At 49.9% G+C, this 25,211-nt stretch overlaps 15 protein-coding genes across 15 annotated transcripts; 8 read left to right on the forward strand and 7 right to left on the reverse strand.

Moving 5' to 3' along the window:
• Positions 1-2,182: 2,182 nt before the first annotated feature.
• Positions 2,183-2,786, reverse strand: HO173_010771 (uncharacterized protein; the record flags this gene model as incomplete). Its single annotated transcript, XM_037312656.1, has 2 exons — positions 2,183-2,603; positions 2,761-2,786. 2 exons carry the CDS (start codon positions 2,784-2,786, stop codon positions 2,183-2,185), a joined length of 447 nt encoding a protein of 148 aa, XP_037160504.1.
• A 48-nt stretch (positions 2,787-2,834) lies between these two features.
• On the reverse strand, positions 2,835-3,365 carry HO173_010772 (uncharacterized protein; the record flags this gene model as incomplete). The annotated part of the gene is made up of 2 exons (XM_037312657.1): positions 2,835-3,050; positions 3,309-3,365. 2 exons carry the CDS (start codon positions 3,363-3,365, stop codon positions 2,835-2,837), a joined length of 273 nt encoding a protein of 90 aa, XP_037160505.1.
• A 181-nt stretch (positions 3,366-3,546) lies between these two features.
• Positions 3,547-4,885, forward strand: HO173_010773 (uncharacterized protein; the record flags this gene model as incomplete). Its single annotated transcript, XM_037312658.1, has 2 exons — positions 3,547-4,089; positions 4,817-4,885. 2 exons carry the CDS (start codon positions 3,547-3,549, stop codon positions 4,883-4,885), a joined length of 612 nt encoding a protein of 203 aa, XP_037160506.1.
• A 71-nt stretch (positions 4,886-4,956) lies between these two features.
• On the reverse strand, positions 4,957-5,634 carry HO173_010774 (uncharacterized protein; the record flags this gene model as incomplete). Its single annotated transcript, XM_037312659.1, has 1 exon — positions 4,957-5,634. The coding sequence occupies one exon, from the start codon at positions 5,632-5,634 to the stop codon at positions 4,957-4,959; it is 678 nt and encodes a 225-aa protein (XP_037160507.1).
• An 83-nt stretch (positions 5,635-5,717) lies between these two features.
• On the reverse strand, positions 5,718-7,538 carry HO173_010775 (uncharacterized protein; the record flags this gene model as incomplete). The annotated part of the gene is made up of 5 exons (XM_037312660.1): positions 5,718-6,141; positions 6,207-6,426; positions 6,477-6,938; positions 6,990-7,118; positions 7,169-7,538. The coding sequence occupies 5 exons, from the start codon at positions 7,536-7,538 to the stop codon at positions 5,718-5,720; spliced, it is 1,605 nt and encodes a 534-aa protein (XP_037160508.1).
• Positions 7,539-8,305: 767 nt separating this feature from the next.
• HO173_010776 (uncharacterized protein) lies at positions 8,306-8,716 on the forward strand (the record flags this gene model as incomplete). Its single annotated transcript, XM_037312661.1, has 1 exon — positions 8,306-8,716. The coding sequence occupies one exon, from the start codon at positions 8,306-8,308 to the stop codon at positions 8,714-8,716; it is 411 nt and encodes a 136-aa protein (XP_037160509.1).
• Positions 8,717-10,429: 1,713 nt separating this feature from the next.
• HO173_010777 (uncharacterized protein) lies at positions 10,430-11,455 on the forward strand (the record flags this gene model as incomplete). Its single annotated transcript, XM_037312662.1, has 2 exons — positions 10,430-10,433; positions 10,689-11,455. 2 exons carry the CDS (start codon positions 10,430-10,432, stop codon positions 11,453-11,455), a joined length of 771 nt encoding a protein of 256 aa, XP_037160510.1.
• Positions 11,456-12,479: 1,024 nt separating this feature from the next.
• On the reverse strand, positions 12,480-12,991 carry HO173_010778 (uncharacterized protein; the record flags this gene model as incomplete). Its single annotated transcript, XM_037312663.1, has 2 exons — positions 12,480-12,815; positions 12,869-12,991. The coding sequence occupies 2 exons, from the start codon at positions 12,989-12,991 to the stop codon at positions 12,480-12,482; spliced, it is 459 nt and encodes a 152-aa protein (XP_037160511.1).
• A 595-nt stretch (positions 12,992-13,586) lies between these two features.
• HO173_010779 (uncharacterized protein) lies at positions 13,587-14,415 on the reverse strand (the record flags this gene model as incomplete). The annotated part of the gene is made up of 4 exons (XM_037312664.1): positions 13,587-13,641; positions 13,695-13,807; positions 13,881-14,300; positions 14,383-14,415. 4 exons carry the CDS (start codon positions 14,413-14,415, stop codon positions 13,587-13,589), a joined length of 621 nt encoding a protein of 206 aa, XP_037160512.1.
• Positions 14,416-14,839: 424 nt separating this feature from the next.
• HO173_010780 (uncharacterized protein) lies at positions 14,840-15,255 on the forward strand (the record flags this gene model as incomplete). The annotated part of the gene is made up of 4 exons (XM_037312665.1): positions 14,840-14,853; positions 14,936-15,006; positions 15,062-15,156; positions 15,226-15,255. The coding sequence occupies 4 exons, from the start codon at positions 14,840-14,842 to the stop codon at positions 15,253-15,255; spliced, it is 210 nt and encodes a 69-aa protein (XP_037160513.1).
• Positions 15,256-16,074: 819 nt separating this feature from the next.
• On the reverse strand, positions 16,075-17,054 carry HO173_010781 (uncharacterized protein; the record flags this gene model as incomplete). Its single annotated transcript, XM_037312666.1, has 3 exons — positions 16,075-16,259; positions 16,332-16,474; positions 16,531-17,054. The coding sequence occupies 3 exons, from the start codon at positions 17,052-17,054 to the stop codon at positions 16,075-16,077; spliced, it is 852 nt and encodes a 283-aa protein (XP_037160514.1).
• A 3,749-nt stretch (positions 17,055-20,803) lies between these two features.
• Positions 20,804-21,183, forward strand: HO173_010782 (uncharacterized protein; the record flags this gene model as incomplete). Its single annotated transcript, XM_037312667.1, has 2 exons — positions 20,804-20,845; positions 20,896-21,183. The coding sequence occupies 2 exons, from the start codon at positions 20,804-20,806 to the stop codon at positions 21,181-21,183; spliced, it is 330 nt and encodes a 109-aa protein (XP_037160515.1).
• Positions 21,184-22,215: 1,032 nt separating this feature from the next.
• HO173_010783 (uncharacterized protein) lies at positions 22,216-22,584 on the forward strand (the record flags this gene model as incomplete). The annotated part of the gene is made up of 2 exons (XM_037312668.1): positions 22,216-22,257; positions 22,309-22,584. 2 exons carry the CDS (start codon positions 22,216-22,218, stop codon positions 22,582-22,584), a joined length of 318 nt encoding a protein of 105 aa, XP_037160516.1.
• Positions 22,585-22,968: 384 nt separating this feature from the next.
• HO173_010784 (uncharacterized protein) lies at positions 22,969-23,354 on the forward strand (the record flags this gene model as incomplete). Its single annotated transcript, XM_037312669.1, has 2 exons — positions 22,969-23,046; positions 23,097-23,354. The coding sequence occupies 2 exons, from the start codon at positions 22,969-22,971 to the stop codon at positions 23,352-23,354; spliced, it is 336 nt and encodes a 111-aa protein (XP_037160517.1).
• A 548-nt stretch (positions 23,355-23,902) lies between these two features.
• HO173_010785 (uncharacterized protein) lies at positions 23,903-24,334 on the forward strand (the record flags this gene model as incomplete). Its single annotated transcript, XM_037312670.1, has 1 exon — positions 23,903-24,334. The coding sequence occupies one exon, from the start codon at positions 23,903-23,905 to the stop codon at positions 24,332-24,334; it is 432 nt and encodes a 143-aa protein (XP_037160518.1).
• Positions 24,335-25,211: the final 877 nt, after the last annotated feature.

Here is a 25,211-nt window from a genome sequence, read left to right on the forward strand (position 1 = left end):
CTTCATCAAAGCTTGGAAAGCTGTGTTTTGCATTTCGAATCACCGCCTTATTGACCGCCTATACCATTGAGATTTTCATGGAACTGATCTCTCGTACTGTCTTGCGCCAAGCTTTGCGATGCCTATCTAGGGTCTCGCAAGCATTGTGAAAACGCCACAATTGGGGCCAAGAAACAGAGTTGGAGTTGTTGCCACATTCTGTTGCCTCAAAGGGTGATACGATTGATGTGGTAAATACGGTGATCGTGGACGCTTTCGCCCTTCTGGGATAGGTTCACTCTCCCCGAGTCCTTCGATGGACCCGAGTTCCGCCCAGCGCGCTTTTCCCCCCAAAAAAGATGTCCAGTGTATCAAGCTTCAAGCAAGCCTAAGTCTGCACTCCGTGGTTTGTCTTGGTAGAAGAGACACCTTGAATTCAGATTGTGCGTACGAGAAGAGCGCAGGTGGGGATTGTCCACCAAATCTGGGCTTCCTAGTCTCCTCTCTGAAGCTTCGCTGAATCCAGGGGAGCCCTCCTAGACAGGGGAGAATCTAGGATTCCTATTCCCAATTCTTCCGAAACCGTGACCTTTTGCGGCATGGCGTATAGCAGACTTCTCGTTAAACATTGATTAGAGGGAGGTAAGTGAGTATACTTTGAGTGGTCAAAAGGTTTTGCTCCTATGCAACTGCACTGCCTTTTCTTTCGCCACGATTAGCACCGACGAGAATCAACACGTATTAAACAGAACACGGGGATTCTTGCATGAAAGGCAGTTTGTTATGGATATTTGTGCACTATCCATATGCTCTGCAACAGCATGCTCCGAATGATCGATGCACGATCTCAATTCCCATAATCTTTTGCGTTCCATCTCCTGCAACGCTCGCTAGGCAATACGTTTCAGAGCATTCTATTCACCAGTAACCCCAATCTTTTATCTAAAATCCAGCTCTTCCATTGTCAAACTAAACGGGCGGTCTTAAGAGAAACCGTCTTTGACGATCTCGTCAAAATGGAGAGGGTAGAGAGATGCTGCTAGGTGCGCGCCTTGTCTTGTTGCGCTATATCATATACTACTCAGCTTGCTATGGCAGGACAGTGTGACTAGCCATACTTACAGCAGTATACGAGAGGGTGATATGCTTATGAAGGTCACCTAGTTATCTGGTCAGCATTCTTTCACAAGTGGTGGGAATCATAACCTACCATCGACTGCGGGCATACCGCGTCTTTGTATGGCCGACACGAGTGTAACGTGGATCGTCTACAAAGGGTCGTGCTATCGATGTATTAACTCAAACCGTGAGAATACGGGTCTAGCAAAAAAAACACCTACATCGAGGAGGTTAAACAATTGTTGTCACGTCTACTCAGGCCGGCAACGATATGCCGGGTAGCCTCATCGTGAACGGGAGTGGTATATATAGCAACATTTGTATCCTCACGGTCCGACCTTGGGAGTTCCAGAGCTCCCGATTGCCTAGCCCTTTGGCCCACGCGTCGAACACTGCACCATGATCTTGCGTGAGACGCTTTTATATGGCCAGTATGAATGTAGCATGAGTCTCTTATGCAGGGTCATGCTATCAATATGTTAAAGCAAGTCATGAGAATACGAACTTAGTAAAAGAGAAGGATAGGCTCACATTGAGGAAGTTGTTCTACTAACCTCATGTCTTCGAACACCGGCACTATTATGCTGAGTAGCCTCATCGTCGAGGAAATCGCTAAACATAGCAACGTCAGTGTCCCTAGGATTGACCTGGGGAGACACCACCAGCTTGGCCCAAGACTTGAAAGGTGAACAGCGCTTGGATTGGTCCCGATGCTGTTCTTTGAATAGATACCTGAGGGCCCGATCCTTCTGGTCATGACGTTGCTAAGGTCTTGATCCAGTGTCTGATAATCGTGCCCGGTAATGCCAGTCGCTGCCGAAACTTTGCTCCAGGCCACTCCCCTCATGCTAAGCTCAGGAGCGCGCTCGCTGACCTTTGCGAGGGTCAAACTCTGGCCTACACGTCGAACACTGCACCATGATCTTGCCTGGCTCCGGTTTCCAGTATCAATCCGGCTCTGCCACCGAGAAGGCGAGCAAGCAGCCGAGATCCTCCTTGGGGAAACGTGCTCAAGATGTGGTTAACGCGAGTTCAAGAGATTCCTTGGACCCTGCGGCCTCGCTGAAAGAATCATCACTCATTCCTATTTATGGGGGTCGTTGTCACTGCCAAGTTGAGGCTCCGCACGATCGATTTCTTCGTGCGCAACGTACGTGGAATCAACGATGCCAGTTTTTCCAGGCTTCAGTTGACGATCATCCAATAGCTCACTGCAAATGACCTCTATACCAGCAGCCAGATGTTCTCTGAAGGCATCAGGTTGGTATGCGAATTGTATTGTTCCATGCTCTTCTCCGCATCTTCTCTTCGTTGTTGTTCGGATGAATATCTTGGTATTCGATAGCACGGCAGTATGGCTCGACGGGTCTATTTCTCCTTCAGTCCTGTGCTGCTGATCACTATCGGTCTCTTCGAACGACTTCAGCTGGGAGGGTCCTTTCCCTTCGATTGAGGCACTCTGCAGGACCTCAAGTCGGCGCAAAAATTTCTTCCTAGAGGCGGCACTAACACGGTTAGTACTGCTCGTATGCCCGGCAACGTTCCTTATGGTTTGGTAACGGATTTGTTTTGCACGCGCACTCCGCTGCGGGGCCTGGCTTGTTTTTTATCTCCCCGCTTAGTGTCCATTCCATTGACCTCAAGTCCAATACAACTATCTACCCAGCATATACGTCTCCACCAGCCATACCATGCGCAATAAGCGATTTCTGTGTGTTTGCTGTCACACTCGCATCCTAAGTCTGAATGCCAGGGATTCGCAGCACGAGGTATGCTAGAAACGCGAGGGCTTTGTCGACATCGTTGTTGACCAGCTCGAGGGCTTCCTCGCACTCTCGTGTACTTCGTAGAGGGGACTTCGCTCGTATGTGTGCGATCTTTTGCTCGAGCTTGTTGTCTTCAATGTCGTCGATATTGGTGTGTGGAGTGGTGATGCCCTCTGTCACAGCTGTCTAGCAGATATGGTTTTTTAGCTGTGAACAATCTTTGGACCGGGGTAAGTCACACCTGCTAAATGAGTATGGTCTAACAGATGTGAACACTTTCAGGACTGGGGCTAGTCATGTCTGTCTGGTGAAATTGGTCTTTTAGCTGTGATCACTCTTAGGACGGATGCTAGTTACATGTGTCCAATAGGTATAGCATGTCCAGTGTCGACACTCTCCGGACGGGGGCTAGCTATGGTCACACTCCAGTCAAAAGCCAGACACAGTGCAAGAAAATCTGTCTTGCCGAGACTTTGAAATTATGTTTCGAGGATCTTGCATATTAGCAAACGAGTCTTGCTTGAGCATGCAATTTCGTTCTTCCTGTACCCAATAACACAAGGATTCTAATCACAGATGATCACAAGCTAGCAATTTTAAATGATTATAAGACAGAGAATCTCACAGCAACAGCTTCTCTTCTTTTTTCATCCTTCTCACCAATACTCCATACATACCCAACATGCAAAGAGATCCCAGACAAAGCACGCCTCTTGAGGCAGCGAGGGGGACCCACCCAAACACTTTTGTCAGGGACATTACGCAGCCTGAAGAGTTCAAAGTCTACACTGACTATGATGCTTATGCACATAGTACTGGTGAAGATGAAAACAAGGTCAATCTCGCTGAAGGGGAGGCTGATTCCAACACCGTTTCCGCAGGTAATGACCAAAATCCACCAAGTATGCACCCTGCTGCATCAATTCTTGAATACGATCAGGCTAATACCTATAAAGACCTATCAGGCCGTCGTTCACAGACAGCCGATCCCCCCTTGATCTCACCAACTCCTTCGACACCCACCTCAGGCCCCAGCACCCACCCACCGGCACAGCTACCTCTCCCGCAATTCCAACCTGCCAGCACGCAAGTTGGAAACCCAACCCAACCACCAGCAACGCCAGCTCCAAACTACCCGCTCCCAATACCACGGCATCCACTTCACGAGACCATCCCTGGCATGACGCTGGGATGGACAACGTGCAACACCGACCATCGAAGACACGTCAGTATCACGTCCACATGATCTCTTTGAGGAAGCTGACATCATCCAGAAACGCTGCGACCACGGTCTGGACGGCAGAATCGACCCTGTCTTGGCGGCTATCCCGCACAAGGTGATGGCTACTCGCAGAAGCTGGCCTACGAAGAAGTCCAAGTGAAGGAAGATGGGTAGGAGGGAAGGCACGAGGCAAAAGGCATTATGATATGGATCATAACACGAAATGGAATGCGATAGAAGGGCCGATGAGGATCCTCTGGCTGCCTGCACGCTGTTTGTCTTAGCAGAGCAGGGGGATAAGGCCATCAGTTGTCATGCTTAGCCATCCATGCAGTTGCTGTTTCTTGAAACCATCCCAGTACAGCCAACCTCGCATTCTCAATGCTTCAACAAATCAATCTTCTCTTAAGCTGCCATCGCCTACCCACACTCTCCAGCACCGAGACCAATCTGCGATAATCCCGACTTCCAACGTCAACATCTCCCCCCATTCAAACCTACCCCATTCCACCCTCTCCAGCGCCCACTACGCTCCATCCGACCATACCCTCCAACCCCATTCCCATCCACCCATCCATCCACCTCTTGCACCCAGCAAGCCAGTACCCCACCCCAGCCACCCCCGCCAGACAAAACCCCATTCGACAAAATCTCGCACCATGTATTCAAGCCACTCCACTTCAAACGCCACCTTTCCCCATCAATCCCTCATCTCCATCCAAACGTAGAGGCCGCAAACACGAAAGACAGTGTAGGTACGATCTGCCACCTCCTCGCCAACGTCACTGCTCGCGTGTGATGGGAACCGGGTCCGTCGCTCGTGCTATGAGGCCAGAAGGGCCAAAGCGTCGGCATTGGAAATGTATTGGGTCAGCCGCATGGCCTCTTTACACTCTCGAACACCCACCCGTGGAGGGAGGGAGGATGTGTCGCATGCGAGCGATGCTTGTTCGGAATTGACGTTCGTCGATGTGGAAGGGCCGCCGAGAGAGTCAGCGAGGTCAACTGCGTTCTCGCGACAGGAGGTTTCAACTCCCGCGGGTCCGGCCTGCCACCCCCCTTTGCCCCAAAATGAATATCGTCCCGTTCCATCTTCTCGCTCCCCGGTGGCACGTTAAGGAACGGATCACGCCCAGGCACTCTTCCTTTAGACGGTAATGCGTAGTGCGTTCCCACACTTGGCTTGCTCATTCCGAATTCTATGTAATCTCCACGAGTGGTACCGCTTCCTGGCGAGCGACCAACAGCAGCTCGACGTGTGTCTCGCTGGTCCGCTTCCAGCATTAGAGGATCTTGTATTAGTCGTTCATTGACGGTGGCGAGTTTCCTGAACCTTCGGCCGGTGGAGGATTTTGGGATATAATCGATGTGTTGAAGGCAGAGGACATTGAGTTGCCTTACATATTGGAGAAGCAGATACCGTGAGATCGACATGTAGGGTGTGCTGTCTGGTTTTCTTTGGATCAATGGTTGCAACAGTGTATTGACACGAAATGGAATTGGGTTTGAAATCTCATTCTCGTCTGCCTGGTAATATGTCATCAACATTGGGTATACTAATCATCAAATCGTCATAGCTCGGATAAAAATTCGCTAGGTCATTGGTACAGCACTCATCTGTCCCCAATCTATCAGCTCCCCTGGCTCCCACTATCACCCTGCAGCTTCGCCCTTACTAGCTCTTCTTCCGCCAAAAATCTCTCCTGTTCCACCCTACTCTTCTTTAAATCTAAAAATAGCACCAGAAACCCTGCACTCAGACAAGACAACCCAAACAGAAAATAGAATGGTGTACTGTTGTTTCCATGCGGACTTGCATCGATGATCGCACTTGAAACCAGCGGTCCGATGAAGGATGACGTCTTGCCAATGATAGAGAATAGGGAAAAGAATAGAAACTCTTTGCCACGGGGCGTGACTTCAGAGATCATAATCTGGGAGTAGGAGTACCAGGGACACACGAAGAGACCATAGAAGGTCTGATAGACCCAAAACTCCCAAACGTGGTGGAAGCCGAAGTTCTGAGTCCAGATACCTATCATGCCCCAACCATCGCTGTACCAATTCATAGTCAATATCCGGCCTCGCCAATTAGAGAAAGGTGATGCGGGAAAGCTTACAGCAAAATTATTCCGACAATAATCGCATTGAACATGGTCTTCGTACTGAGTTGGTATCTTTGCTGGATCCACCAGAAGCTGTAGATACCTACCGCTTGAGCCGCGATGCCGACAAGTAGGATGTAGGTCAATGTCAGCGTGTCGTACTCAACAACCTCGTTCTGGAGAGTGGCGATGACGGTCACGGTAGTATTGAGGGAGTCGCCGAGAAGGAAGTAGCCTGTGCAGTGTCAGTCATGGAAGATGGATGGTACCCGTGGCGCTACACACCAATGAGGTAAAGGAGACTTTGTCTGAGTCGCCAAATTTGAGTGATGGCACGGTAGAGTTGCCAAAATCCTACCATCACGATGTTCATGTTAGGCGGCAACTGCTGGCCTGGTCTTCTTTTTTCCAGGATGAACCACGGTATAGCCAGCAGCACCCAGACACCAGTTGCGAAGGCGATGAGAACACTCAACCCGTAATTGTTGTTGGCTTCGCTCGCTGTGACGTGCACACCGTATAGGACACCAACTATTAGAGCTAGTATGACAAACTCCCCGCAGGATTGTATGTAGAACGCCATATTGGATAGTCGGCTCCTTTGTAGTGTGTCTGCGTAGTCATACTCATCTCGACTGATGGTTCCGTTTGTAAACTCCTCGGCTTTGGCCCGCAGCTGAGGCGTGTTTCGAGCGAGACCTGGAAATGCTGCAGTCCAGAAGGTCAAGGTGGTTTGGTATGCAATCACTGGGAGAGGTCAGACCCAGAAAGCAAGAGGGACTCAGAAACCGGACCTACGTCCCACAATGTACATCCCTGCTGCCACCTGCCATTTGTCCGCTGTATGCACGCCCATCCAGCCAAAGCCTATGCCGAAAGCGACAATCGAGAGCACGATGAGGATGTTAGGTCGCGAGCGTCCGAAGTCTTGCTACTGTCAGTCCAGCTCAATATTTGTACCTGCTGAGCGCAATTACCAGCATAACTCCCGATAACCAAGAACAGCACAATCTGAATAGCAAAGCTGATCCCATTGGCCACCAGGACAATACTATTGATCGTCCTATTCACGCCTGCGAACCTCAAAGTGCCTGCATCTCCAGCTGCCTGCGACAACAGGTTTTGGAAGGCGGTTGGCGCGAAATTGAACAGGGTCAACCCATTGTTGCCAATGTAGTACGAATAGTATGCCCAGATTTCCCAGCGAGTGGTCTCATACTGCGGGTCGAATTGGTCTGGCGCAACAGGAAGCTCGTCGCTGGGGTCCTGGGACGGATTTTCGATGCTGCCCTTTTGAGGGTCTTCTGCCAACGGCATGACAGCAAAGCCAGGATCGGGGGCGGCCATGACTGGTTCAGTGTAGATGGGAGAGGCTGCTCAGGTCATTGGAAGAGGCTCGTCAGGGGTCTGTAGAAGCAATAGAAGCAACGGATTGCTTCTTCTTGAGCTGACGGCATGGCTAGAAGATGCAGTTGCATCCTGATGTCTAGCGACCTATCACGCAATAGACACGGCGCCGTTGATTTTGCACTTGTCATGCAGAGAATTGCCGAATCTCGCTGATTCTCAATGTTCCCCACGCGCCGGCTTACTCTCTACTTTACTTATAGATAAGGGACTTCTAATCTCCGGGCTTGGCATTGGCCGACCTGGGCGAATTAGAACCACTAATTATTCATAGCCCTATCGGCTTAACATTCTACCGCCGCCGAGACCTGTCCGTAACAACTTTCATGGTGACTTTTCATTAATAGCAACCACCCCATGGCAAGGGTAGTTGCTTTTTGGGACTTTGGGACTTAAATTACTTGTTCAACTCCCATAGCCATCCGTGTAGACCGTCCAGGGCAGCAGCAAGAATTGGCAATTTACCGAATCATACCTTTGAGTTTGGTGTAAGGTAGGGGTATGATTCGGTAAGGATTCCACAGTTTTGGGCATGAAATAGAAATTTGGCCCTGCATGTGCCGTTGAGGCTTTGCCTTCAGCCTGATCACTTGCGGCGGAGATGTTTCGACATATAGTACGTGGTTTACCATTCTGTTCGATTATTTTTCTGTCGTCACGTATCAATCTTTTCATTAGTTCTCGGCCGCTTATCTTCTGCATTCAATATGGATTCTTCTGAGCTCAGCATGTCCTCAAGCAGTAGCACCACATTTGGTATCCAGAGTGCGGGTGAAGCCTACGAGTCGAGTGGCGCTCTATTTACCCAAGGCTGCAAGATCAACGAAAGCCAAGGCTGTTCCACCGCCTGCCAAGATCCTTTTCAGATTACCTTGGGATCCACACACGTTGCAGAACTGCATGGTACTGTCGAACTTGCTCCAAATCCCGTCCTCCAAAGCTCAGGCGGCGCCAACCCGAGTGAGAGGTCTGTAGAGATTGCAGGCAGATTCGCGATCAACACCACGAACCCTGGCTTTCAAAGCCTAGCCAGCAATGTGATTCGGACAATACAAGGCTGGTTTAGAGGAGGATTCGGTTATGGTCGGGCACCAGCCATGGTATCTCTATATAGTTGAGGACGTGAACCAAACTCCCGCCGTTCCGATTTAAAACCTTGAATGCAGACATTGGTGGCATTGGCGTAAGACATGGAGACGCTCCTCCACTGATAAAGAGCCCCTTTCAATGGATAGGTATATATATCCTACTGGATGCAGAGTGGTATTGCTTTCTCTATTTTCGTCCTACTGAAATTCTGTGAGAACCAATTCTACTGATGATGTATTTTCTTCTATTACTGCTTTTAGCAATGCGGCTTCAAATGCCCTATAGGACCAAGTAAGCTACATTAAGCGCAAAGCCTCTATCCTGCAGGCGCACTTGTGTGGGTATTCGCCTGCTATCAAGTCTGCAGTGGTTGAATTCCACAAAGGGCTATGCTTCTTCATAGTTGCTATCGAAATCGCAGCCAACATTGTTGTAAGACAAGGAACCTTGAATGATGGGCACGGCCACTCTGCAAACGTTGTTCAACAATTACAGCCTCGTCGGTAGTGTTTCGACAAGCAGCTTTGTTCCCTTGACTTTCACACTCCAGGCTCTACACCGTGCCGGAATGCACTCTTGGTACTTGGTCACTTTCTCACATATTGCCCTCGTCTTTTCTGTGTCGGCGATTTTGTGATTTCTTGAGCCGACGCGAAAAAGTCGGTCCATAGCATTCTGATATCGTTCCGGCTTAAACCTGTTCTAGAGCACTTGTCTTGCGGTACTGGCGCTCGAGTCTCTGGTATGCTATGCAAGCATACGGTGAGGGAAGAGGAGCTTGCATTCCCTTTCCAGATGCTTCTAAAATTCAATGGCTTCCTTGCAAATGGTGCTTCAACCACTTTCAGAACTCTGTATTCAAATGAATGTTTCTCGTGGCGTAGTCAAGGTTGGAATTGAGTCAGTTGACACAATCCTCAAACCGGTTATAAGCGTGTTGCGACGGCACGCCGTCTTCTATTGGGCAGAGTCTTGATCAATGGATAAGAACTAAAAGTCACAACAACGCCATATCAGTAAATACTCGTCAGTCGAGAAGTGAGCAGTGTTTTCGGTATGCAGGAAAAGTCAGCGGCAGAATGGATGGCTATGATTGGACAATGAAGCACCATAGTCCTGCAGGCAGTTCTAGCATTGTGTTGTATCGCATCGCGAGGCTATAAGGCTGTCAACATTATGAATCACCCCATCTTCCATGGCATCAACAACGGATGTTGCAAGCGGGAGGACTATCCATAGTAGACAATGACGACTACCTGGATCTACCGTCTTACGGGATGCTGTACCTCGACCGTATCCCTCTTGTTTTCGAGCGTGCTCTTGGCTTCGTTTCCTCAATCAGCATGCGCACCCACCCAGTCCGAGTCGACTAAATATATCACGATCACGGTAGCACAAGGTACGACCAACCACCGCAACCCGAAGCTACTTTGTACTCCGTCTAAGTGGACGGGCATTGCAATGTTCTTCCTCGCCAATTCCGTCGCCCATGCCGCCACTGTCAAGTCGGTGCCTGGTGAACTGGCGCTGTCATCTTGTTTGGCCCTAGTATTCGCTCTTCTTCTCCCGGCGTCGAGTATTCGGAGAGGTCTCAGTGCCATTTATCGAAGCGCAGTGCTCGCCAATACGCCCCTGAAGACTGCAGCGACGGCAAAGGCTTTGTGTATGGTTGTTAGGACTATCGACTGGAGACCTCAAACTGGAGACCTCAAACTGGAGATGTTGTTGAAGTCCTTGACTACATGGGTCCACGCGAAGTTGAAAAGTTCATCAAGCACAAGTCAGATTTTGTGTTTAAAACTACGAAAGGAAAGAAACTCGTTGATGGAGATGATTGGGACTGGACTCGAATCGATCATGTACCGGCACAGATTCTGAGTCGCAGTGAGAAGCTCCAAATTATGCTCTTCAAGGTTTATTCTTAACAAATACCTCGACGGAAGGAAAAAAAGCAGGAGCTCTCCAACGTTCCCGCATTGGTTGCAAGAGGAGTGGAGGTAGGACCTGATTCCGTCAACAGAGGAGACTTTCGAAAACTGAGCGGGCTTCCGAGGTCTACCTTTGGAGGCAAGGACCGAAAAGTTCACGGCGTCTGCCAGCTACCTGAAGAATATGCCCTTTGCGTCGTTCCATCTGGAGCCGAGGTGGATGAACCCCCGTGCGGTGGAAATTCTCCCTGCACTAGCGAGCTAAGCTCCAGCTATAGTTTGCCGAAAGTGCTCACCGCTGTTTTCCAGACCGTATATGCTTCAGCTACTCTCTACCAGGTGAGAGGTGATCAAATCCAGCGCTATGGCTATGCTGCATTCGGATTGAATGTTGCACCCTATCTTGTCATGTCGCTCGTAAATCTAGCCAGCACTATGCTCACCCCTGATTACTCCACCATGTATCTTGTGAATTCTGGAACGATGGAGGAAGCTCAACGGCGTAAAGGTTCGAGGGTTGAAGGTGTCGTTGGCACCATTGGGGGAAATAGGACATCAAACGAGTCCTTTGAAAAGGTCAAGTTTGATGTCAAGGATGATGGTCGTATATTTATGCTCGGATCTGATCTCGAATCCTCTCCATTAGTACCGACGGAAGTGGTGTTGGCTAAGGGAGGACCTCCAGTCAATCATCGGACTGGAAAACTCTTCGATGGCCTTTTTGCTCGGCTCGCCTATCAGCTTGATGGGCGACTAGATCGGCCCTATCTCTTGATACCTGGAAGCTCAGAACATCCCTTTGTAGACGACCGACAGACACTTCTCGAGTCGGTGTACTAGTACCTGAGATTGGCGAGCCTCGCTGTAGGATCAATCCCAGTAGCCATCATTGGAATTTTATCCCACTTCAGATCCGGTCAAAGCACTTTGGCGCAGCGTGTGTGGACAATGATGTGCTTGGCATTCGGAATTTGCCTCGGATCGGTCTTAGGGAGCGAACTTTCTACCGTCTCTGATTACATTAGGCTCTTCGTGTATCTGGCGCCGTCAATAGGAGGTTTTGTAGTTGTGGGCCACATGCTCATGCAGTATGGGACTTGCACCCATCTCTAGAGAGTGATTTATAATATAGCGTCCTTGCGCGCTGGTGTTGGGCCGGCACAAAATTGGGTCACTTTGTAGCCTCTCAGGCTTATTCAAGCTTAGAACAGCATTTCACTGAAATTGGAGACAAAACTGAATTGGGTAAAATTATTCCTAGTGTCTGTCTACCTAGAGGAGCTCGTCAAGTGAGATCAGCTAGATCAACGGTCGCTGGAAGAACAGTGAGTATAGCTGATGCTAATCACAAAGCTCCCATGGCTGAACCCTACGAACAACCGTAATGCCATAAAAGGGAAGTTCAAAAAAAAAAAAAAAAAAAAAATTGGGAAAAAAAAAAAAAAAAAAAAAAAAAAAAAAAAAAGCATTGCATGTATGTGAATCTTCAGCCTTGCTGCATACGCTCACAAAGTTTGCCGGAATGAGTGAAGACGGATTTTGACTGCTCTCTTCGGCTTCTTGTTGAGTGCAAAGCTCCCCATGTACGTCGATCGGCGCTCACCCTAGGCCTGGTAGTGGCTGAGGCTGGGGAAAATTCCTTGTAGCATGGCACACGTTATGCATTCGAAGGTCCCTGCGAAATATTTCAGGAAGGAGTCAGTTGGCTAGGTCTTTCAAGAAGGAGCTCACACCTCCATAGTGTATCTACACAGAAAGATAGACAGCCACTCTTAAGTTGGCACGTTCCGGTCCAGCTACTTGTGTCTATTTACGAGCTCTAGTCACACACACTACCTCCCCTTTTACTCCTGCGCCTAGCCCATCAAGAAGCAAGCCGACCCAAGTCCGACCCCATACTCTGCAGATGTGCCGCCCAATTGACATTCTTGATCAATCCTCGACTCTCCCGTGGCACGCACAAATCAGCATATTCCTCAATGCGCCCATAGACCTCTTCCGTCAATGTCCCCGAACAGTTGCCGCAGGTGGTGGTCAAGTCTTTGCGACTGTAGTCGGGAGCGGAGGTATCCAAGCACTGGGTGTGAGCGCGGCTGAAACAGCAGTGGACGATCTCGTCTGTGCGGTCTCGGGTCGTCGAGAATGAGAGCTTGCAGATGACGCATTTGCCGGTGTCGGGGATGATGGTGCAGCTTCCGTGCTGGGAGAAGTTAGCCTAGGACCGGATCCACCGGGGGAAACGTCCTAGCCCACCTTCTCCATGGCATCCAGCCACTTTGTGCAAAGCGTGATTACGGTCTCAAATCTCGCAAGTGCTTCTGAGTCGGGCTGGGGTTGGAACCTTGCTCGTAGGATCTTGCAACAGGTGATATTCATTTCGAGAACACGGGCGTGGGTCAACATCTGTACCAGCAGAGTCAGTAACGATGAGTCGTGGATTTCCGACCGAGAGTTCGGAAGGGCGCTGGCTTGCCTTGGCTTGAATTGGCTCGAAGAATTGTGATTTCGATCGTGAGCTCGCTTTGAGGTGATAGCACTTCGGGGTGATATTACCGAGGTAGAAGATCAGATCGGAGGTTGCTGATCAATAGTGAGGTTGTTCTAGGTGTGGAAGGAAACCGTGATGGTGAGGTGGAAGCAAATCTGTGAGAAAGCGTTGTGGGTTTGAGAAGTGTTGACACATGCATCCGTAAAGGAGCCCCACCCAACTTTGTCTTGAAGAAAATCTGAGCGAGTGACAGCTCTCAGTGTTAATGGCTGACAAGTGCGAGATTTTCGAGTCTGGGGGCTATGATAATTGGCGATGGTGAGAGCGAAGGTAGGAAATCAGATAACGAAGCCGACCTCGCTTTTAGCATTTTATGACCTCACTTCCCAAATCTACTAACGAATAGACCTAGGGACATTCGAAAATTCGAGAGCTTTCACACGTGATCCGGTCTGCAGTGTTAGATTCATTTCGCGTGACTCATTAATGTTCTATTACTGGTTGAGAAGCAGCTGTCTGATCGTGCTCGTCGATATCACTAGCGGACCTGTTAGCTCTCTTGGAAGAAAGAAAAAGAGCAAGGGGACATACGTAGCTTCCCAAGGATAGCATATCCAAACGTCTCCTACTGTATTGGCAGCCAGATACCTACCCTCATCCATCATTTGCTGCGGCAAATTCCCTTTCTTCGTCTTGTCCTTGTTCTGTGACCCGCAATTAGCCAGCCCTACCTCTCCATCTCCGTCGTTCCCCGGCAGAGAAGGTCTGAGCACTTACATGTAGCACAAAAACACAAAACCGCGTCTTCTCCCCACCCCTCCCCAACTTCTCACTCGCAGCCTCCACATCCTTTTCCAATTCCCTAACCGCATATTCCAACGTCGTCCTCGTATCATCCACCTCATCCACAATCAACACGTTCTTCCCCACCAAATTGCTCATCTCCAAGCTCGACAGATCCAGCCATTGCGTCCTTGTGACTTTCGTACCGAGCTGCTCAACCGGATCTGAACTGGAGAGGGTTTCGTAGAGGGAGAGACCGATTGCTTGGATGGGGATGTTGGGGCTGCCGGGGCGTTTGAGGAAGGAGCGGAGGATTCGGGCGGGGACGTAGCCGCCGCCGCCGATGGCGATCATGAGGTTTGGTTGGAAGGAGGAGAGGATATGGGAGGCCGAGGCTTGACATAACTTGTGTACCTGTAAGAGCTTGTTAGCCTTGTCCATTGTTTGGGAGCCGTTGAGCAGTCGATTGTAGGGCGTAGCCATTGGGAATTCTTACCTGGTTGTAGGTCACGTAGACCTTTTCTACCATGTTGAAAGCGATAGTATATACGACTTCTGGGGTTTTGGCGGGCTTCAGCACCTTGGACCTGGTTTGTTCGAGTCACTGAATTGCTTTATGCTCCAATGTCCGAAAATCCCTTATGCAAGTAATGCATGTTGTGCAGCTGCTAGTGACTAAGCAACTTCTTTTTTTCCTTGCATAGAACGGTTACCGTCGGCTGCTGTACACCACACTTTACCATAGATGGTTAGGCTATGCCAAGACGACATCAGGTGATCGAGGGGATGTTTCACCCATGACGTACCGGCTAGTGGTTTCTTTGGTATAAATACCCACGTCCTTTTGCTACACAATCATCACTCACATCTTCCATCCTCAGACCTCAGACAATAAAGCAAATCACACATCCACACAATCAGTCACACCTATCTCCAACAACCAAACATCCACAATGGACTCAATCAAGTGAGCCCCGCCTGCTCCGCCTGCCCCTCACCTCCCCTTGCCGGCTGCCTAAACCCTGTTTACTGATCTGCTTGGTTTCCAGGAACACTGTCAACCAGGCCTCCGAGTCTTTCCAGGGTGCCATGTCTGGAACCTCGAAGCAGGGTAACGAGGGTGAGCTTCAACTCTTGCTTCTGTTTCCTCTACTCGTCGCTGACACGGTCCCCAGAGGTCGCAAAGGGCCACACCGACGCGAACGCCACCACGCGTCTCACCGCCGCCAAAGACGCAGCCTCTGACAAGGTCCACGAAAAGAAGCACGACGTAAGTTTCATTATTCTTTCTCTTACTCCCTTGATGGATCGTACTCCTGCTAATACGGCCTTTGTACAGACCAAGTCGGACGTCTACGCCAACAAGTAGGCATAGCCTCTTGCGAACGCCTGCCTACTCTTTCTCACATGAGCCAAAGGGGTACTATCTTCGGCAAGAAATGATTGCAACGGCCGATGGATACTGGCACAGCGGGAATTAGCTTGCGTGGAAAGCAACATTCCGGAAATGGAAAATGGCTTTGCTCTCGAGAGTTCAGTGAAGGCTTTTACGTAGGCTTAGTAGCTCCATTAACACAAGACTCATGAGCAGAACGCTTTTCCCATAACAACATCAACTTATAGCTGATCGGTGAAATTGCACATTGTGTTAAAGTGCCCCTGTTTCAAGCTCGGCAACTTACCACCGCTTGTCCCAAGGAGGGGTTCGTAGAGGCCCGCATCACCGCCTTTTGCCCTGATCGACCTTACCTACTTTACCCTGATCGACACAGGCATGAATAACATGCATTCTGCGAATTGCTGCATTCCTGTGACCGTGATCGACACAGGCCAATAGAGCGTGCACTGAGCAAGCATAGATTGAATACCTGCCAAGAATATGTATATACAAACGCCCGGCCTCAAAGCTATATATTGAAACAAAATCACCTCATGTACAAGAAAGCAAAAATACATACACCATCTCCATCCCAACCACACATTCCTCGGCCCACTCCCGCACCGACCCTGCCAACATAACCCAAACATTCCAAAACGCCACGCTAAAATCGCTCAACTGCAACAACAAGACAGTAACAAAATGGTATGTGCGTAATACTATACAAGACGAAACCAAGCCATTGGCCCGCAACAGCATTCCCATTCTCATTCTGATCCTCGATCCTCGTCAAGAGAATGATGACGTTAATTAAGACAATGAAGCCTCATACGCCGAATCCCGAAACGCCGCCAAAGTCGTGACAAAAGCGCCTGGCCTGCAGGCGAGCGGTGACGGCACGGACGAGTGCGGTCGAGGCAGCGGCCGTCGTTCCAGCACGGCAACTTCTCCGCAGTGCAGGAAACGGACGATCCCGGAGTCGGCGGCGGAAAGCTCTGGGCGAAAGGGCTATGTTTAGATTTCTGCAACTGCTACGGTTCGGGGCGGAGATGTGGAGTCGGACTCACTCCCTCTGGTGGTGGGGTCTTGGGTTTCGGGGGCGATGGTTTGCTGGTTGGGAGTGTTCTCGATGGAGTGAGAGGGTGTGGAGGCTTGGGGGAGGTGCGTTGTTGAGTGGCAGGCGAGGGCGAAGAGGGTGAAGTGGAGGACGCTGCACATGGCACATGTTGGCATTGGTAACCATTCATGAGGAACGGAAGGACTTACGCGACAGCACATGCAACGGAGTAAGTAGCAACCTGCAATTTCTTCAGGGTGTTCAAATGCGGCATGCACACCCACGGCACCTTATCCCCATTCATAAGCGTCACGCTGCCCATATCGCAAGTGTTGCTGATCGCGACCAGATCCTTGAAACCAGACTCCCTCAACGTCAATGCTGGAATCGTACATGCCAACAGCCACACCAAACAGATGACTTCGAAAGCGACATAGTACCCCAAATGAAGCGCCTTGCTCGTCCAGGCCGGGCGGATAGTGATGAAGCTAGTCCACGTGAAAGAGACCAGGACGGCAGCAAGGACAATTGGGTCCGTCCAGTCCGTATGCTTGCTTGGTTTGAGGGCCGTTGTGGGGTAGGAGGTGCTGGGGATCCATTTGTGGTAGAGACCGAGGGAGATAGAGAGGGCGACTATGGTTACGATGTCGAGGACGAGTATAACGATGCGGAAACCGAGAGCGTGGCCACGCCCGCGGGCCGGGACTTGGAGGTATGATGCCGATGTATTCATTGTGGTCATTGATTTCGGTACAGATGCTGGAGCTTTTGGAGACAGATTGATGAGTGGTAGAGTTGTCTTCGTCCCCTTTATGTAGAGAGTACGATTCCTGGAGGCATTCTCACTCTGGCTGTGCGAGATCACAGATCTCGCACAGCCAGAGAAGGAACTTGGTTTTTGTTTCAGATACAAATGCGAACACCGAGTGCGACGTGCGTATGGTATATGATGATGGTTCTCGGGTAAGCGCTCGGCGGTGCAAATACCGGAGGAGGAATTCTCAGAAGGCTGAAGGATTCGGGATCACTGCGCACTATTTTCAGCGTGAGCCAGCCTCGCCGTCGCACGAGCAGTTCTTCGTTGACAGGATATATTGGCGTATGAGGATTGAACTATACAACATGAGCCTGGGCATGTGGCTTTTCCATCCATCTCCTGCGCCAAAGCAGAAATCTTCGCCTGTTAGTTGCGATTACCCCCGAGACGTTGATTCCTTTGTACATAGGTGTAGAGCTGACTCATGAGCCAACATCTGCCTCCCAGATGCTCTTCACCTGGTGTCAGTGTCACGCTTTGTTGTAAGAGAATGTTGCAAAAGTCATGCATAGAGAGTTAATTCCAATTTCCAGCACGACAATTCATTTACGCATTTCTTTCGTCGGCTTCGATCTGAACAAATCAACTCTGTCGATCAACGGCTATCAGATGTGACCAGGCTCATCCTTCCCAACACTACGCCTAAACTTTGGAACTTCAACAGTGAATTCCCTTAATTACAGGTCGACAAAAGGGTTAGGAAAAGTTCGTGAACGGGGTCGTTTGTTTTTCTGGCACCGCGCCTGAACTGTGGGACTTCATTCGGAGATACTCGCCCCTATGCATGACTTTTGCTAGGTTGTCTTACGGGCGGCCACCCAGAAAGGCACAAAGGTTAAGGGACTACCTCCCACGGAGCCACGGAAACATCCTGTAGAATTGCGCCCGTGCTCAGTAAGTTACCTTAGTGTTAGAGGCTCTATGGGGAGGCGTTGCGGAGGGTGTCTCGGCACGAAGGGTTTCCGGTAGATTACGAGTCATGAGAGACATGCGAATGAGTGGTGATTCGAACGGTCAAGCTCTGTGGATGGCTATGGTATAAGAATTCAAGCCACGGGAAGGGCCACTCAGAATCCTCTAGAGACCCCAGCGCCCTGCCTTCGCAATCACCTCCCCTTCCCTTTTCTATACATTTCTCCAGCGGAGATGTCAGACCAAACTTTTCGATTGTTGCTCCTCTCTACCATGAAACCTCCAAAAAGACAAAGCGTAGACCAGCTAACCCACTGCTTGCGAAAGTCCCACCCCGCAAGTCGGGCTGTGGAACAACGATTGTACCCTTTCATATCGACTGCACGAGCAGACGAGGATGGGGGCCTAGTGTTTAACATTAGAGCCGATATGACGGGTCAGCCGTGTTTGCCTATAACGCTTCTATGGGTACTTACCTAGTCCAGGGTTCAGAGTCTAACCGTTTGGAATTTAGAAGAGAAGTGTTGGGAGCTGTTGTTCCTGACACCACTTGTTGTGTGTGTCTGAAATTGTTTGGTCGGGGTGGGTAGGGATGAGTGCCGGGATCGGAGGTTTCAAGTGATAAATTTGTCGAAGAGAAGGTGAAAGCGCCCAGAGTTAATGAGCAACCAGTGAAATCCTACGAGCCAGAACCTGGCCGAAAGACGATTTTATGCCAGTAAGCATATGCTCGTCATCTATTGAGATAGGTTGCAATGATTTAGTGCTGGAAATTCTGGAGAATCGCGGGTGTAGTTGCATAACTGAGCGCCAAGTTACCTTTCTAGGTCATGATCATCAGGGAGTGCGGGGAAGATATTAAAGTAGCAACTGTTTCCGCAGAATTCCCATCTGAAAAGTGTGCGGAAACAGAGCTAATTTCCAAAGTCTTTCCTAAATTGATGGCCTCTCACGTTCACGATTTCCAGAGACTTGTGGATCAACCTATAGGCTCTAAAGCTCTAAGATTCGTCAAAGACTTAGGCCAATCCCCAAGTCACTTGTCGAGTTTATGGGCTCCCGAGCCTTGGTTAATCAGAGACTTGCGGGCCAATCCTTGGATTCTTCACCAAAGACAGTAGCTTCTGAAGCTTGACGATCGTCAATTTGTTACAAGTCCATGGGAAAATCCTCATATAAAGTGCCAAACGGGGCTCTTAAATTCTCGATTTTGTGGGGTACTCCCAATGGAAATTGTCAATTGACGGCCTTTCAAGCTTTGAAACGACTCAATTCAAAGGATTTTGCCGATTTGTTTGATCAGACTGATGGCCTCCGAGACTTAAACATTTGGCGGGGTCATGTAGAGTCAAGCCTGCCAAGTCAATGAGTTGCGGGATTTGCCCGATTACCTTGAGAGCCTGGAAGCCGTAACTCGTAGGTGACTTCCCCAAAGAACGACCTGCATGTAAGCCGCCTCCTGCGTAAATGGCGTATTTCTTCAGCCTAGTACCTACAATCTCGACTGGACTACAGGCGTCAGCCTTAGACCGGTTTGGCTATTATCACCAGCACTAATGCAGCTGCAGCTGAGGCATTAGTGCACATGCAGCCATCGAATCCAATGGCGATGAAGCGAAGGTTTGCACTCAGGGGGAGAAGCGCCAACGCCGCCAAAAACGCAGCGGTACGGCCGGGACCGCCGATGGATAAGCGAGAAGCTTGTTTAAGGGCAGTGGGGGACTCGCTTGCAAGTTATCTAGGTAAGTTCAGATCATGCTAACATCTACTCGTACAATGAGGCGCGATGGTAACTTTAAGAGCTTACTCTTTCTTGTCTATGCTGCTACCTTGAGAAGTTATCTAGTTCCAAGTCTGCGTTGACCGGTACTGGCTTTCATTGTAGCCGAAGGCCTGAGCAAATTGAATCGCAGATCCCTCATCAGCCTTTTATGCAGTTCCAGTCGGAAAAGGAATGTGGTCGTGGAATCAATTCAGACCCACTTTTCCGCGACGTGCGTTGCTTCCTGAATGATCGGCAGCAAACATGTGCATAGTTCGACTGACTTCTTGCGAATACACGTGGCAGTACAAGAGAATCTTGAAATGCACGATGTTGGCTGGTTGATGAGCTGGATGCCGCAGCAATCGACTCTACTCTTCCTGCCTCTTCGAGCATCCCTAGATACAAATTCGTGGTTAGCCCCGCTCCTTCTCCGAATCCCAGCATTGCCGTATAAACGCAAGATCAACACTGCCAAAGGAAGACCAATGATCTCGCTCAACGAATACCGTCACATACAACAAGCAACGGCCGGATCAGAGTTATGTAGGTTTGCTCTCATCCCAAATGGTCTGGACTCAAAGACCTGGATTAGGTAAGCACACAGATGACCTTCCGAAAGACTTCATAGCTGACTTCTCATATCCTTTAGACCCTTTGGAGTGCATGCCTTTGGCAAATTTCATCATCTTCGCTCCTGGCAAGTGAATATGTCGGTACCCTGGTCCAGACTCTCGAGGCTGTAGGCTAATCCTTACTTCGGTGACCGTTATCACTTTAGGAACCATATTACTCCTATATTAATGATCTCGATCGAGCTTCACATGTACCTAAATATATCCTCTCTTTGTCATGTCCTCTTCATATTATCATCTGCCATAAATTGTCACCCTTGCATCCGCCAAACCCACGTTCCGGTCTACTAAACCTATGCCTGTCAACTGGTACTATAAATACTATCCTGTAAAAAAACCCGTCCTATAGTCCAAAAATGTCGGAACCCTTGAGAGATCTCTCAGAAACCTCAGAAATAGTATGATTACCCTTCGGTTCTGAATCTTTGCAGTGCTGACAGACCCATAGCCGCAACCTCTTTACGGCCGTGGTCAGATTGTCTTCATCGAAACCAATCTTTATTTCAGGGGCAAACCTACACGCAAGATGTACTGGATATGGGAGAGCATGTATGATCCCTTATATGGGTGTATCTCGTACTCTCTGAGAGATGGGCCTGGAGAGGGCGCGAAAGTCATGGGCTGGGCTAGTGAGGAGGATCTTGAGCTGGATCTCGAGCAGGATCTTGAGGAGGATCTCGAGGAGGATCTCGGGGAGGACTTCGAAGACGATCTCGAGGAGAGTCTGGGCCAATAGATACCGGTGAAGGGGTTTGACTCACCCATGTAATCTAGTTTCAGGAATATCATATCGTTACATACATCAACCATGGTTTGAAATACTGACCGCGGGCTGGTCAAACATACACTAAGCCAGACTCAGACTTAGTGCTTATGAAGGCGAGGATCAAGTTAGAAGCTTTGCAAGAGAGCTTAAAAGGATGGGAAGAGCTTTCAGGTATCACCAATGGTTATCCCAGCCAACTCACGTTCTACTGGCTGAGGTGCCAATCTCACGGTTCCGTCTTCTTCATTGGGCGCTAGCCTTCCGACGGTAGCATCCATCCGAAGGCAGTCGACCTCCATAACACTTATTGGCAGCCTTATAATCGCACATAGCGTTGTTTCATACATTTTTCACTCCCCAAGCCCTACGTAACCCTCAAATCTCTCTCTTTTTTTAACCTGCGTGGACTTAGACGGATCCAGATAAGATGGAGCCTTCAAAAGAGCCGGTTCCCCCGGCGAGGAGCGCCAGCGACGAGTGCGCTGTCCAACATAATCACCCATTGACTACTGTTCGCGATTTGGGGATTTACTTCCATTCGCTCTTTCTCGAATCTTTGCACGTAGGTACCATTAGGTGGCTCCGTTACAGCTAAAAAATCAGTCCTCATCGCAGTATCATTACGGCTGGATCTTTTCATGTTCACTTCTAAATTTAGAGATTGCGGTGAGGCGGCTGCACCTACATCGTTATTTTACGTCCTTCACACTAAGACCCTATATCACTTACGCCCTTGACACTTAAGCATTAACACTTCCACTACCCCTCTTCCCTAATCGCTTATTCCCCCGCTTCTCTCTTCCATCTTTCTTCCTTCTTCGCTATCACCCTTCCCATATCCTCCACTCGTCAAAACCGCCACACCACGTTCCTAGTCTACCAAAATCTAATCGTTGCCCTCAACCCACGATCAGAACACTATCATCAGTGACTTGCCATCAGCGGGGTCTGTGAACCAGTATCAACGAGTCATTACAACAGAATACGCCATACCTTCCAAAGATGTCCTTCGTCTGGAGCGACCCTTTCAAACCTCAAGCAGAAGTAAGATCACCCAAATTTCTAAGTATATCTAGAGTGCTAAAAGACACAAAGGCACAGCCACAACCAATCTATACCCGCGGTCACATCGTCTATGACAAGAGCGACGTTGATTCCAGAGGAGAACCTACGCGTAAGAAGCTCTGGGTATGGGAGATGAAGTATGATCCAACCTACGAGAGTGCGAGTTCGCACCGTGAGAGAAAGAAGGCGTTGTCGTACTCCATGAAGGATGGGCCTGGAGAGAAGGCCAAAGATATGGGCTTGGTTTCCGAGGAGGACTTGAGGGAGACGGAGCCTGAAGTAGAAAACTTGATTGATTTTGACTGATCAACCCTTGCATGTTGCTGGCAGGCGGCCGCACCTAGCTAGATTTTCATCATACGCCCGATAACAATTCCGCCCTACCCTAACACTTCTGCCACACAGGTCTCACTTCCCGTCATCTCTAACCGCTTATCCCCCGTCTTCCTTCTTTCATTGTCGTCCATCACTCTCTCTTCTTCACCATCACCATCTCCATATTTTACAGGTCTCACTGCTACCAAACCACATTCCCAACCTACAATCTCCATATTCTCCCATCCCCATTACCACCAAATCACGCGCCCACATACCAAAATCCAATTATTGACGTTGACCAGTAGCAAGAGACGCCCATCAGCGATTTACTATCAGTAGTGTTTGTGAACCAGCATCAACAGGTCATTAGAAATGAACACGCCGCACCTTCCAAAGATGTTCGACAAACTCCGGCACGGCCCTCGCACCACTCCCATATCCTCGGAAACGGTAGGACCACCTAAAGATCCCGGCGACTTGCTGAGCGGACAGATACAAAGCCACCAACATTATTCGAACCCGGTGCAATCGTCTTCGACAAGCGCGATCGCGATCGCGATTCAGAAAACAAACCTACACACAAGAAGCTCTGGGTATGGGAGGTAACATACCATCCACCACCCTATCTGAGGGTCAAGTCGTACTTACTAAAGGATGTGGCTGAGGAGCAGGCGAAAGATATGGGATCGGCGTGCGAGGTGGATCTGGAAGAATGGACACCGGGGAAGGGGGAAAGGAATAATTTGATTGACTTTTAATCGAGGGCAAGATTAATCCTCGCACGCATCAGCGAGAGGGTGAGGTGGACTGATCATGCGTACATTTGTTTGCCGGATTTGATGCCTTGTCAAGAGACAAGCTGCAAAGTGAACCATACTCATCATAGGAGTTAGCATTTTCGAACTATCATTTCTAGGCTATGAAACTGACGCCCATCATCAACACAGTGATGTTCGTAGCTTCCCCTCGTGATCGATCTTGCCCTCACTACCCGACTTAGCCTCTTGGCATGGTTGTTTACACATCGACCCTCTTGTCCGAAACCATCTTCTGAGCTCTTCACCTTTCGACATCTCTTACCCTCCAGTCCCTGATGGCATCAAATTTTCCGAGGATAACATCCTCTCGATCATAATCATCCCCGTGGGGCCAAGCGGTGCGACGGGACAGATCGAAGCCGCCAGTCTAAAACAAAAGCGATCCATTCCGGCATCTTCCAACTTTCACCACATAACCATCAGTATCCCGCTCCACCCTCCAATCTCCCCGCGCCGCTCCCGATCCCTCCACACCGACCTCACCGGCCATGGAAACGATAATCGCCGACATCGTGAGGGCCCGTGAGGTCATGTCCCTCCTCAAGCCCTTCCACACCATCAAAGCCTCCCTGGCCGCCTACGCCGTCACGCGGGCCATCATCACCGACGCCACCTACCTCCAACTCACCTTTCCGATCATGGTCGAGGTCATGCGCGGCAACTACCTGGTCATCACGGAGCCCGTCGTCGTCTACGTCAGCGACTGGAACCTCGCGAACGATCTCGCCCGCATGTACATCCCGTGGGGGCCGGTCCGGGAGACGGTGGTGGTGTTCTGCTTCGGCAACATCTTCATGGAACGCGGTCACTACCGTCTCGGGCGGGACGCCACGAGCATGCTGAGGCTCCTGAAGGCCAGGGGCGGGGTCGATAAGATCGTGGTGCACTTGGAGATGGGGCTGGGTGGCGTGGAAGGTTGAAAGGGCGGGGAGAGCAATCGGGTTGAGTATGGAGGTTTCGGTTTCGGGAACTGCTCACAGACGGACTGCAGTCGGATTACTGTATTTTTTTTTGACCCTTTGGCTAAGCGGGAGGTGGCAGGCTTATGTTGTAGTTTAGGAACGTTTTCAGATGAGTCTAAGTGAAACTTGCATGACACCACTCTCTCGCCCTAGAGTTGCTCTTTTTATTTCCATGATGCGTTTCATTCATGCCCTGACTGCAACTTCGCTGTTCGGAGATACGTCTTTCGCGGCGAGAGGCCGAAGACATTGGCGACTACATTTGATCGCCGTCCATTCTCTATCACATCGGCTATATAAGGTCCTTCCTACCCTTCTTCTCCGACCATTCCTTCTCTATCTCCCCTCTCTCTTCATCTTCTCCCCATCCTGCATTGTCTTGCCACCCTTAGCATTCATGTCCGCAGCCAGCTACATCTGCCATCATTGCTTATCATCATCAACACCCAACTTCACCGCACGACCATCCTCTACAACCCAACCATCAAACCAGCAACGCGTCTTCCTTCGCCACTCAAAGGAGACCTTCGATCCTGGTCCTCGGCTCGACGCTCCCAGGAAGCCCGACCATACCGCCCACGCTTCCCTAGGCCGCGAAGCCGTCACCGTGGAAGAGATCACGTAGAGTACGCCGAGTATCCCACCTACACCTTTCCCATCATCGTCGGATTCGAAGCCCCATCGCCGGACGGCACTAAATATTATCTACGCCGCTTTCCCCGTCGTCATGTGCACCGATCTTAAGGAAGGACTGGAGAGGCTGGTTAGAAAAAAGGCATCATGAGGCGGCCACGCTCCGAGTCAGGTGTTCGGACGGGCGTTACTGCTTCGGGAA

This window comes from Letharia columbiana, assembly GCF_014066305.1.
Source record: "Letharia columbiana isolate WasteWater2 chromosome Unknown Sc0000052_s0, whole genome shotgun sequence".
Taxonomy (NCBI): Eukaryota; Fungi; Ascomycota; class Lecanoromycetes; order Lecanorales; family Parmeliaceae; genus Letharia; species Letharia columbiana.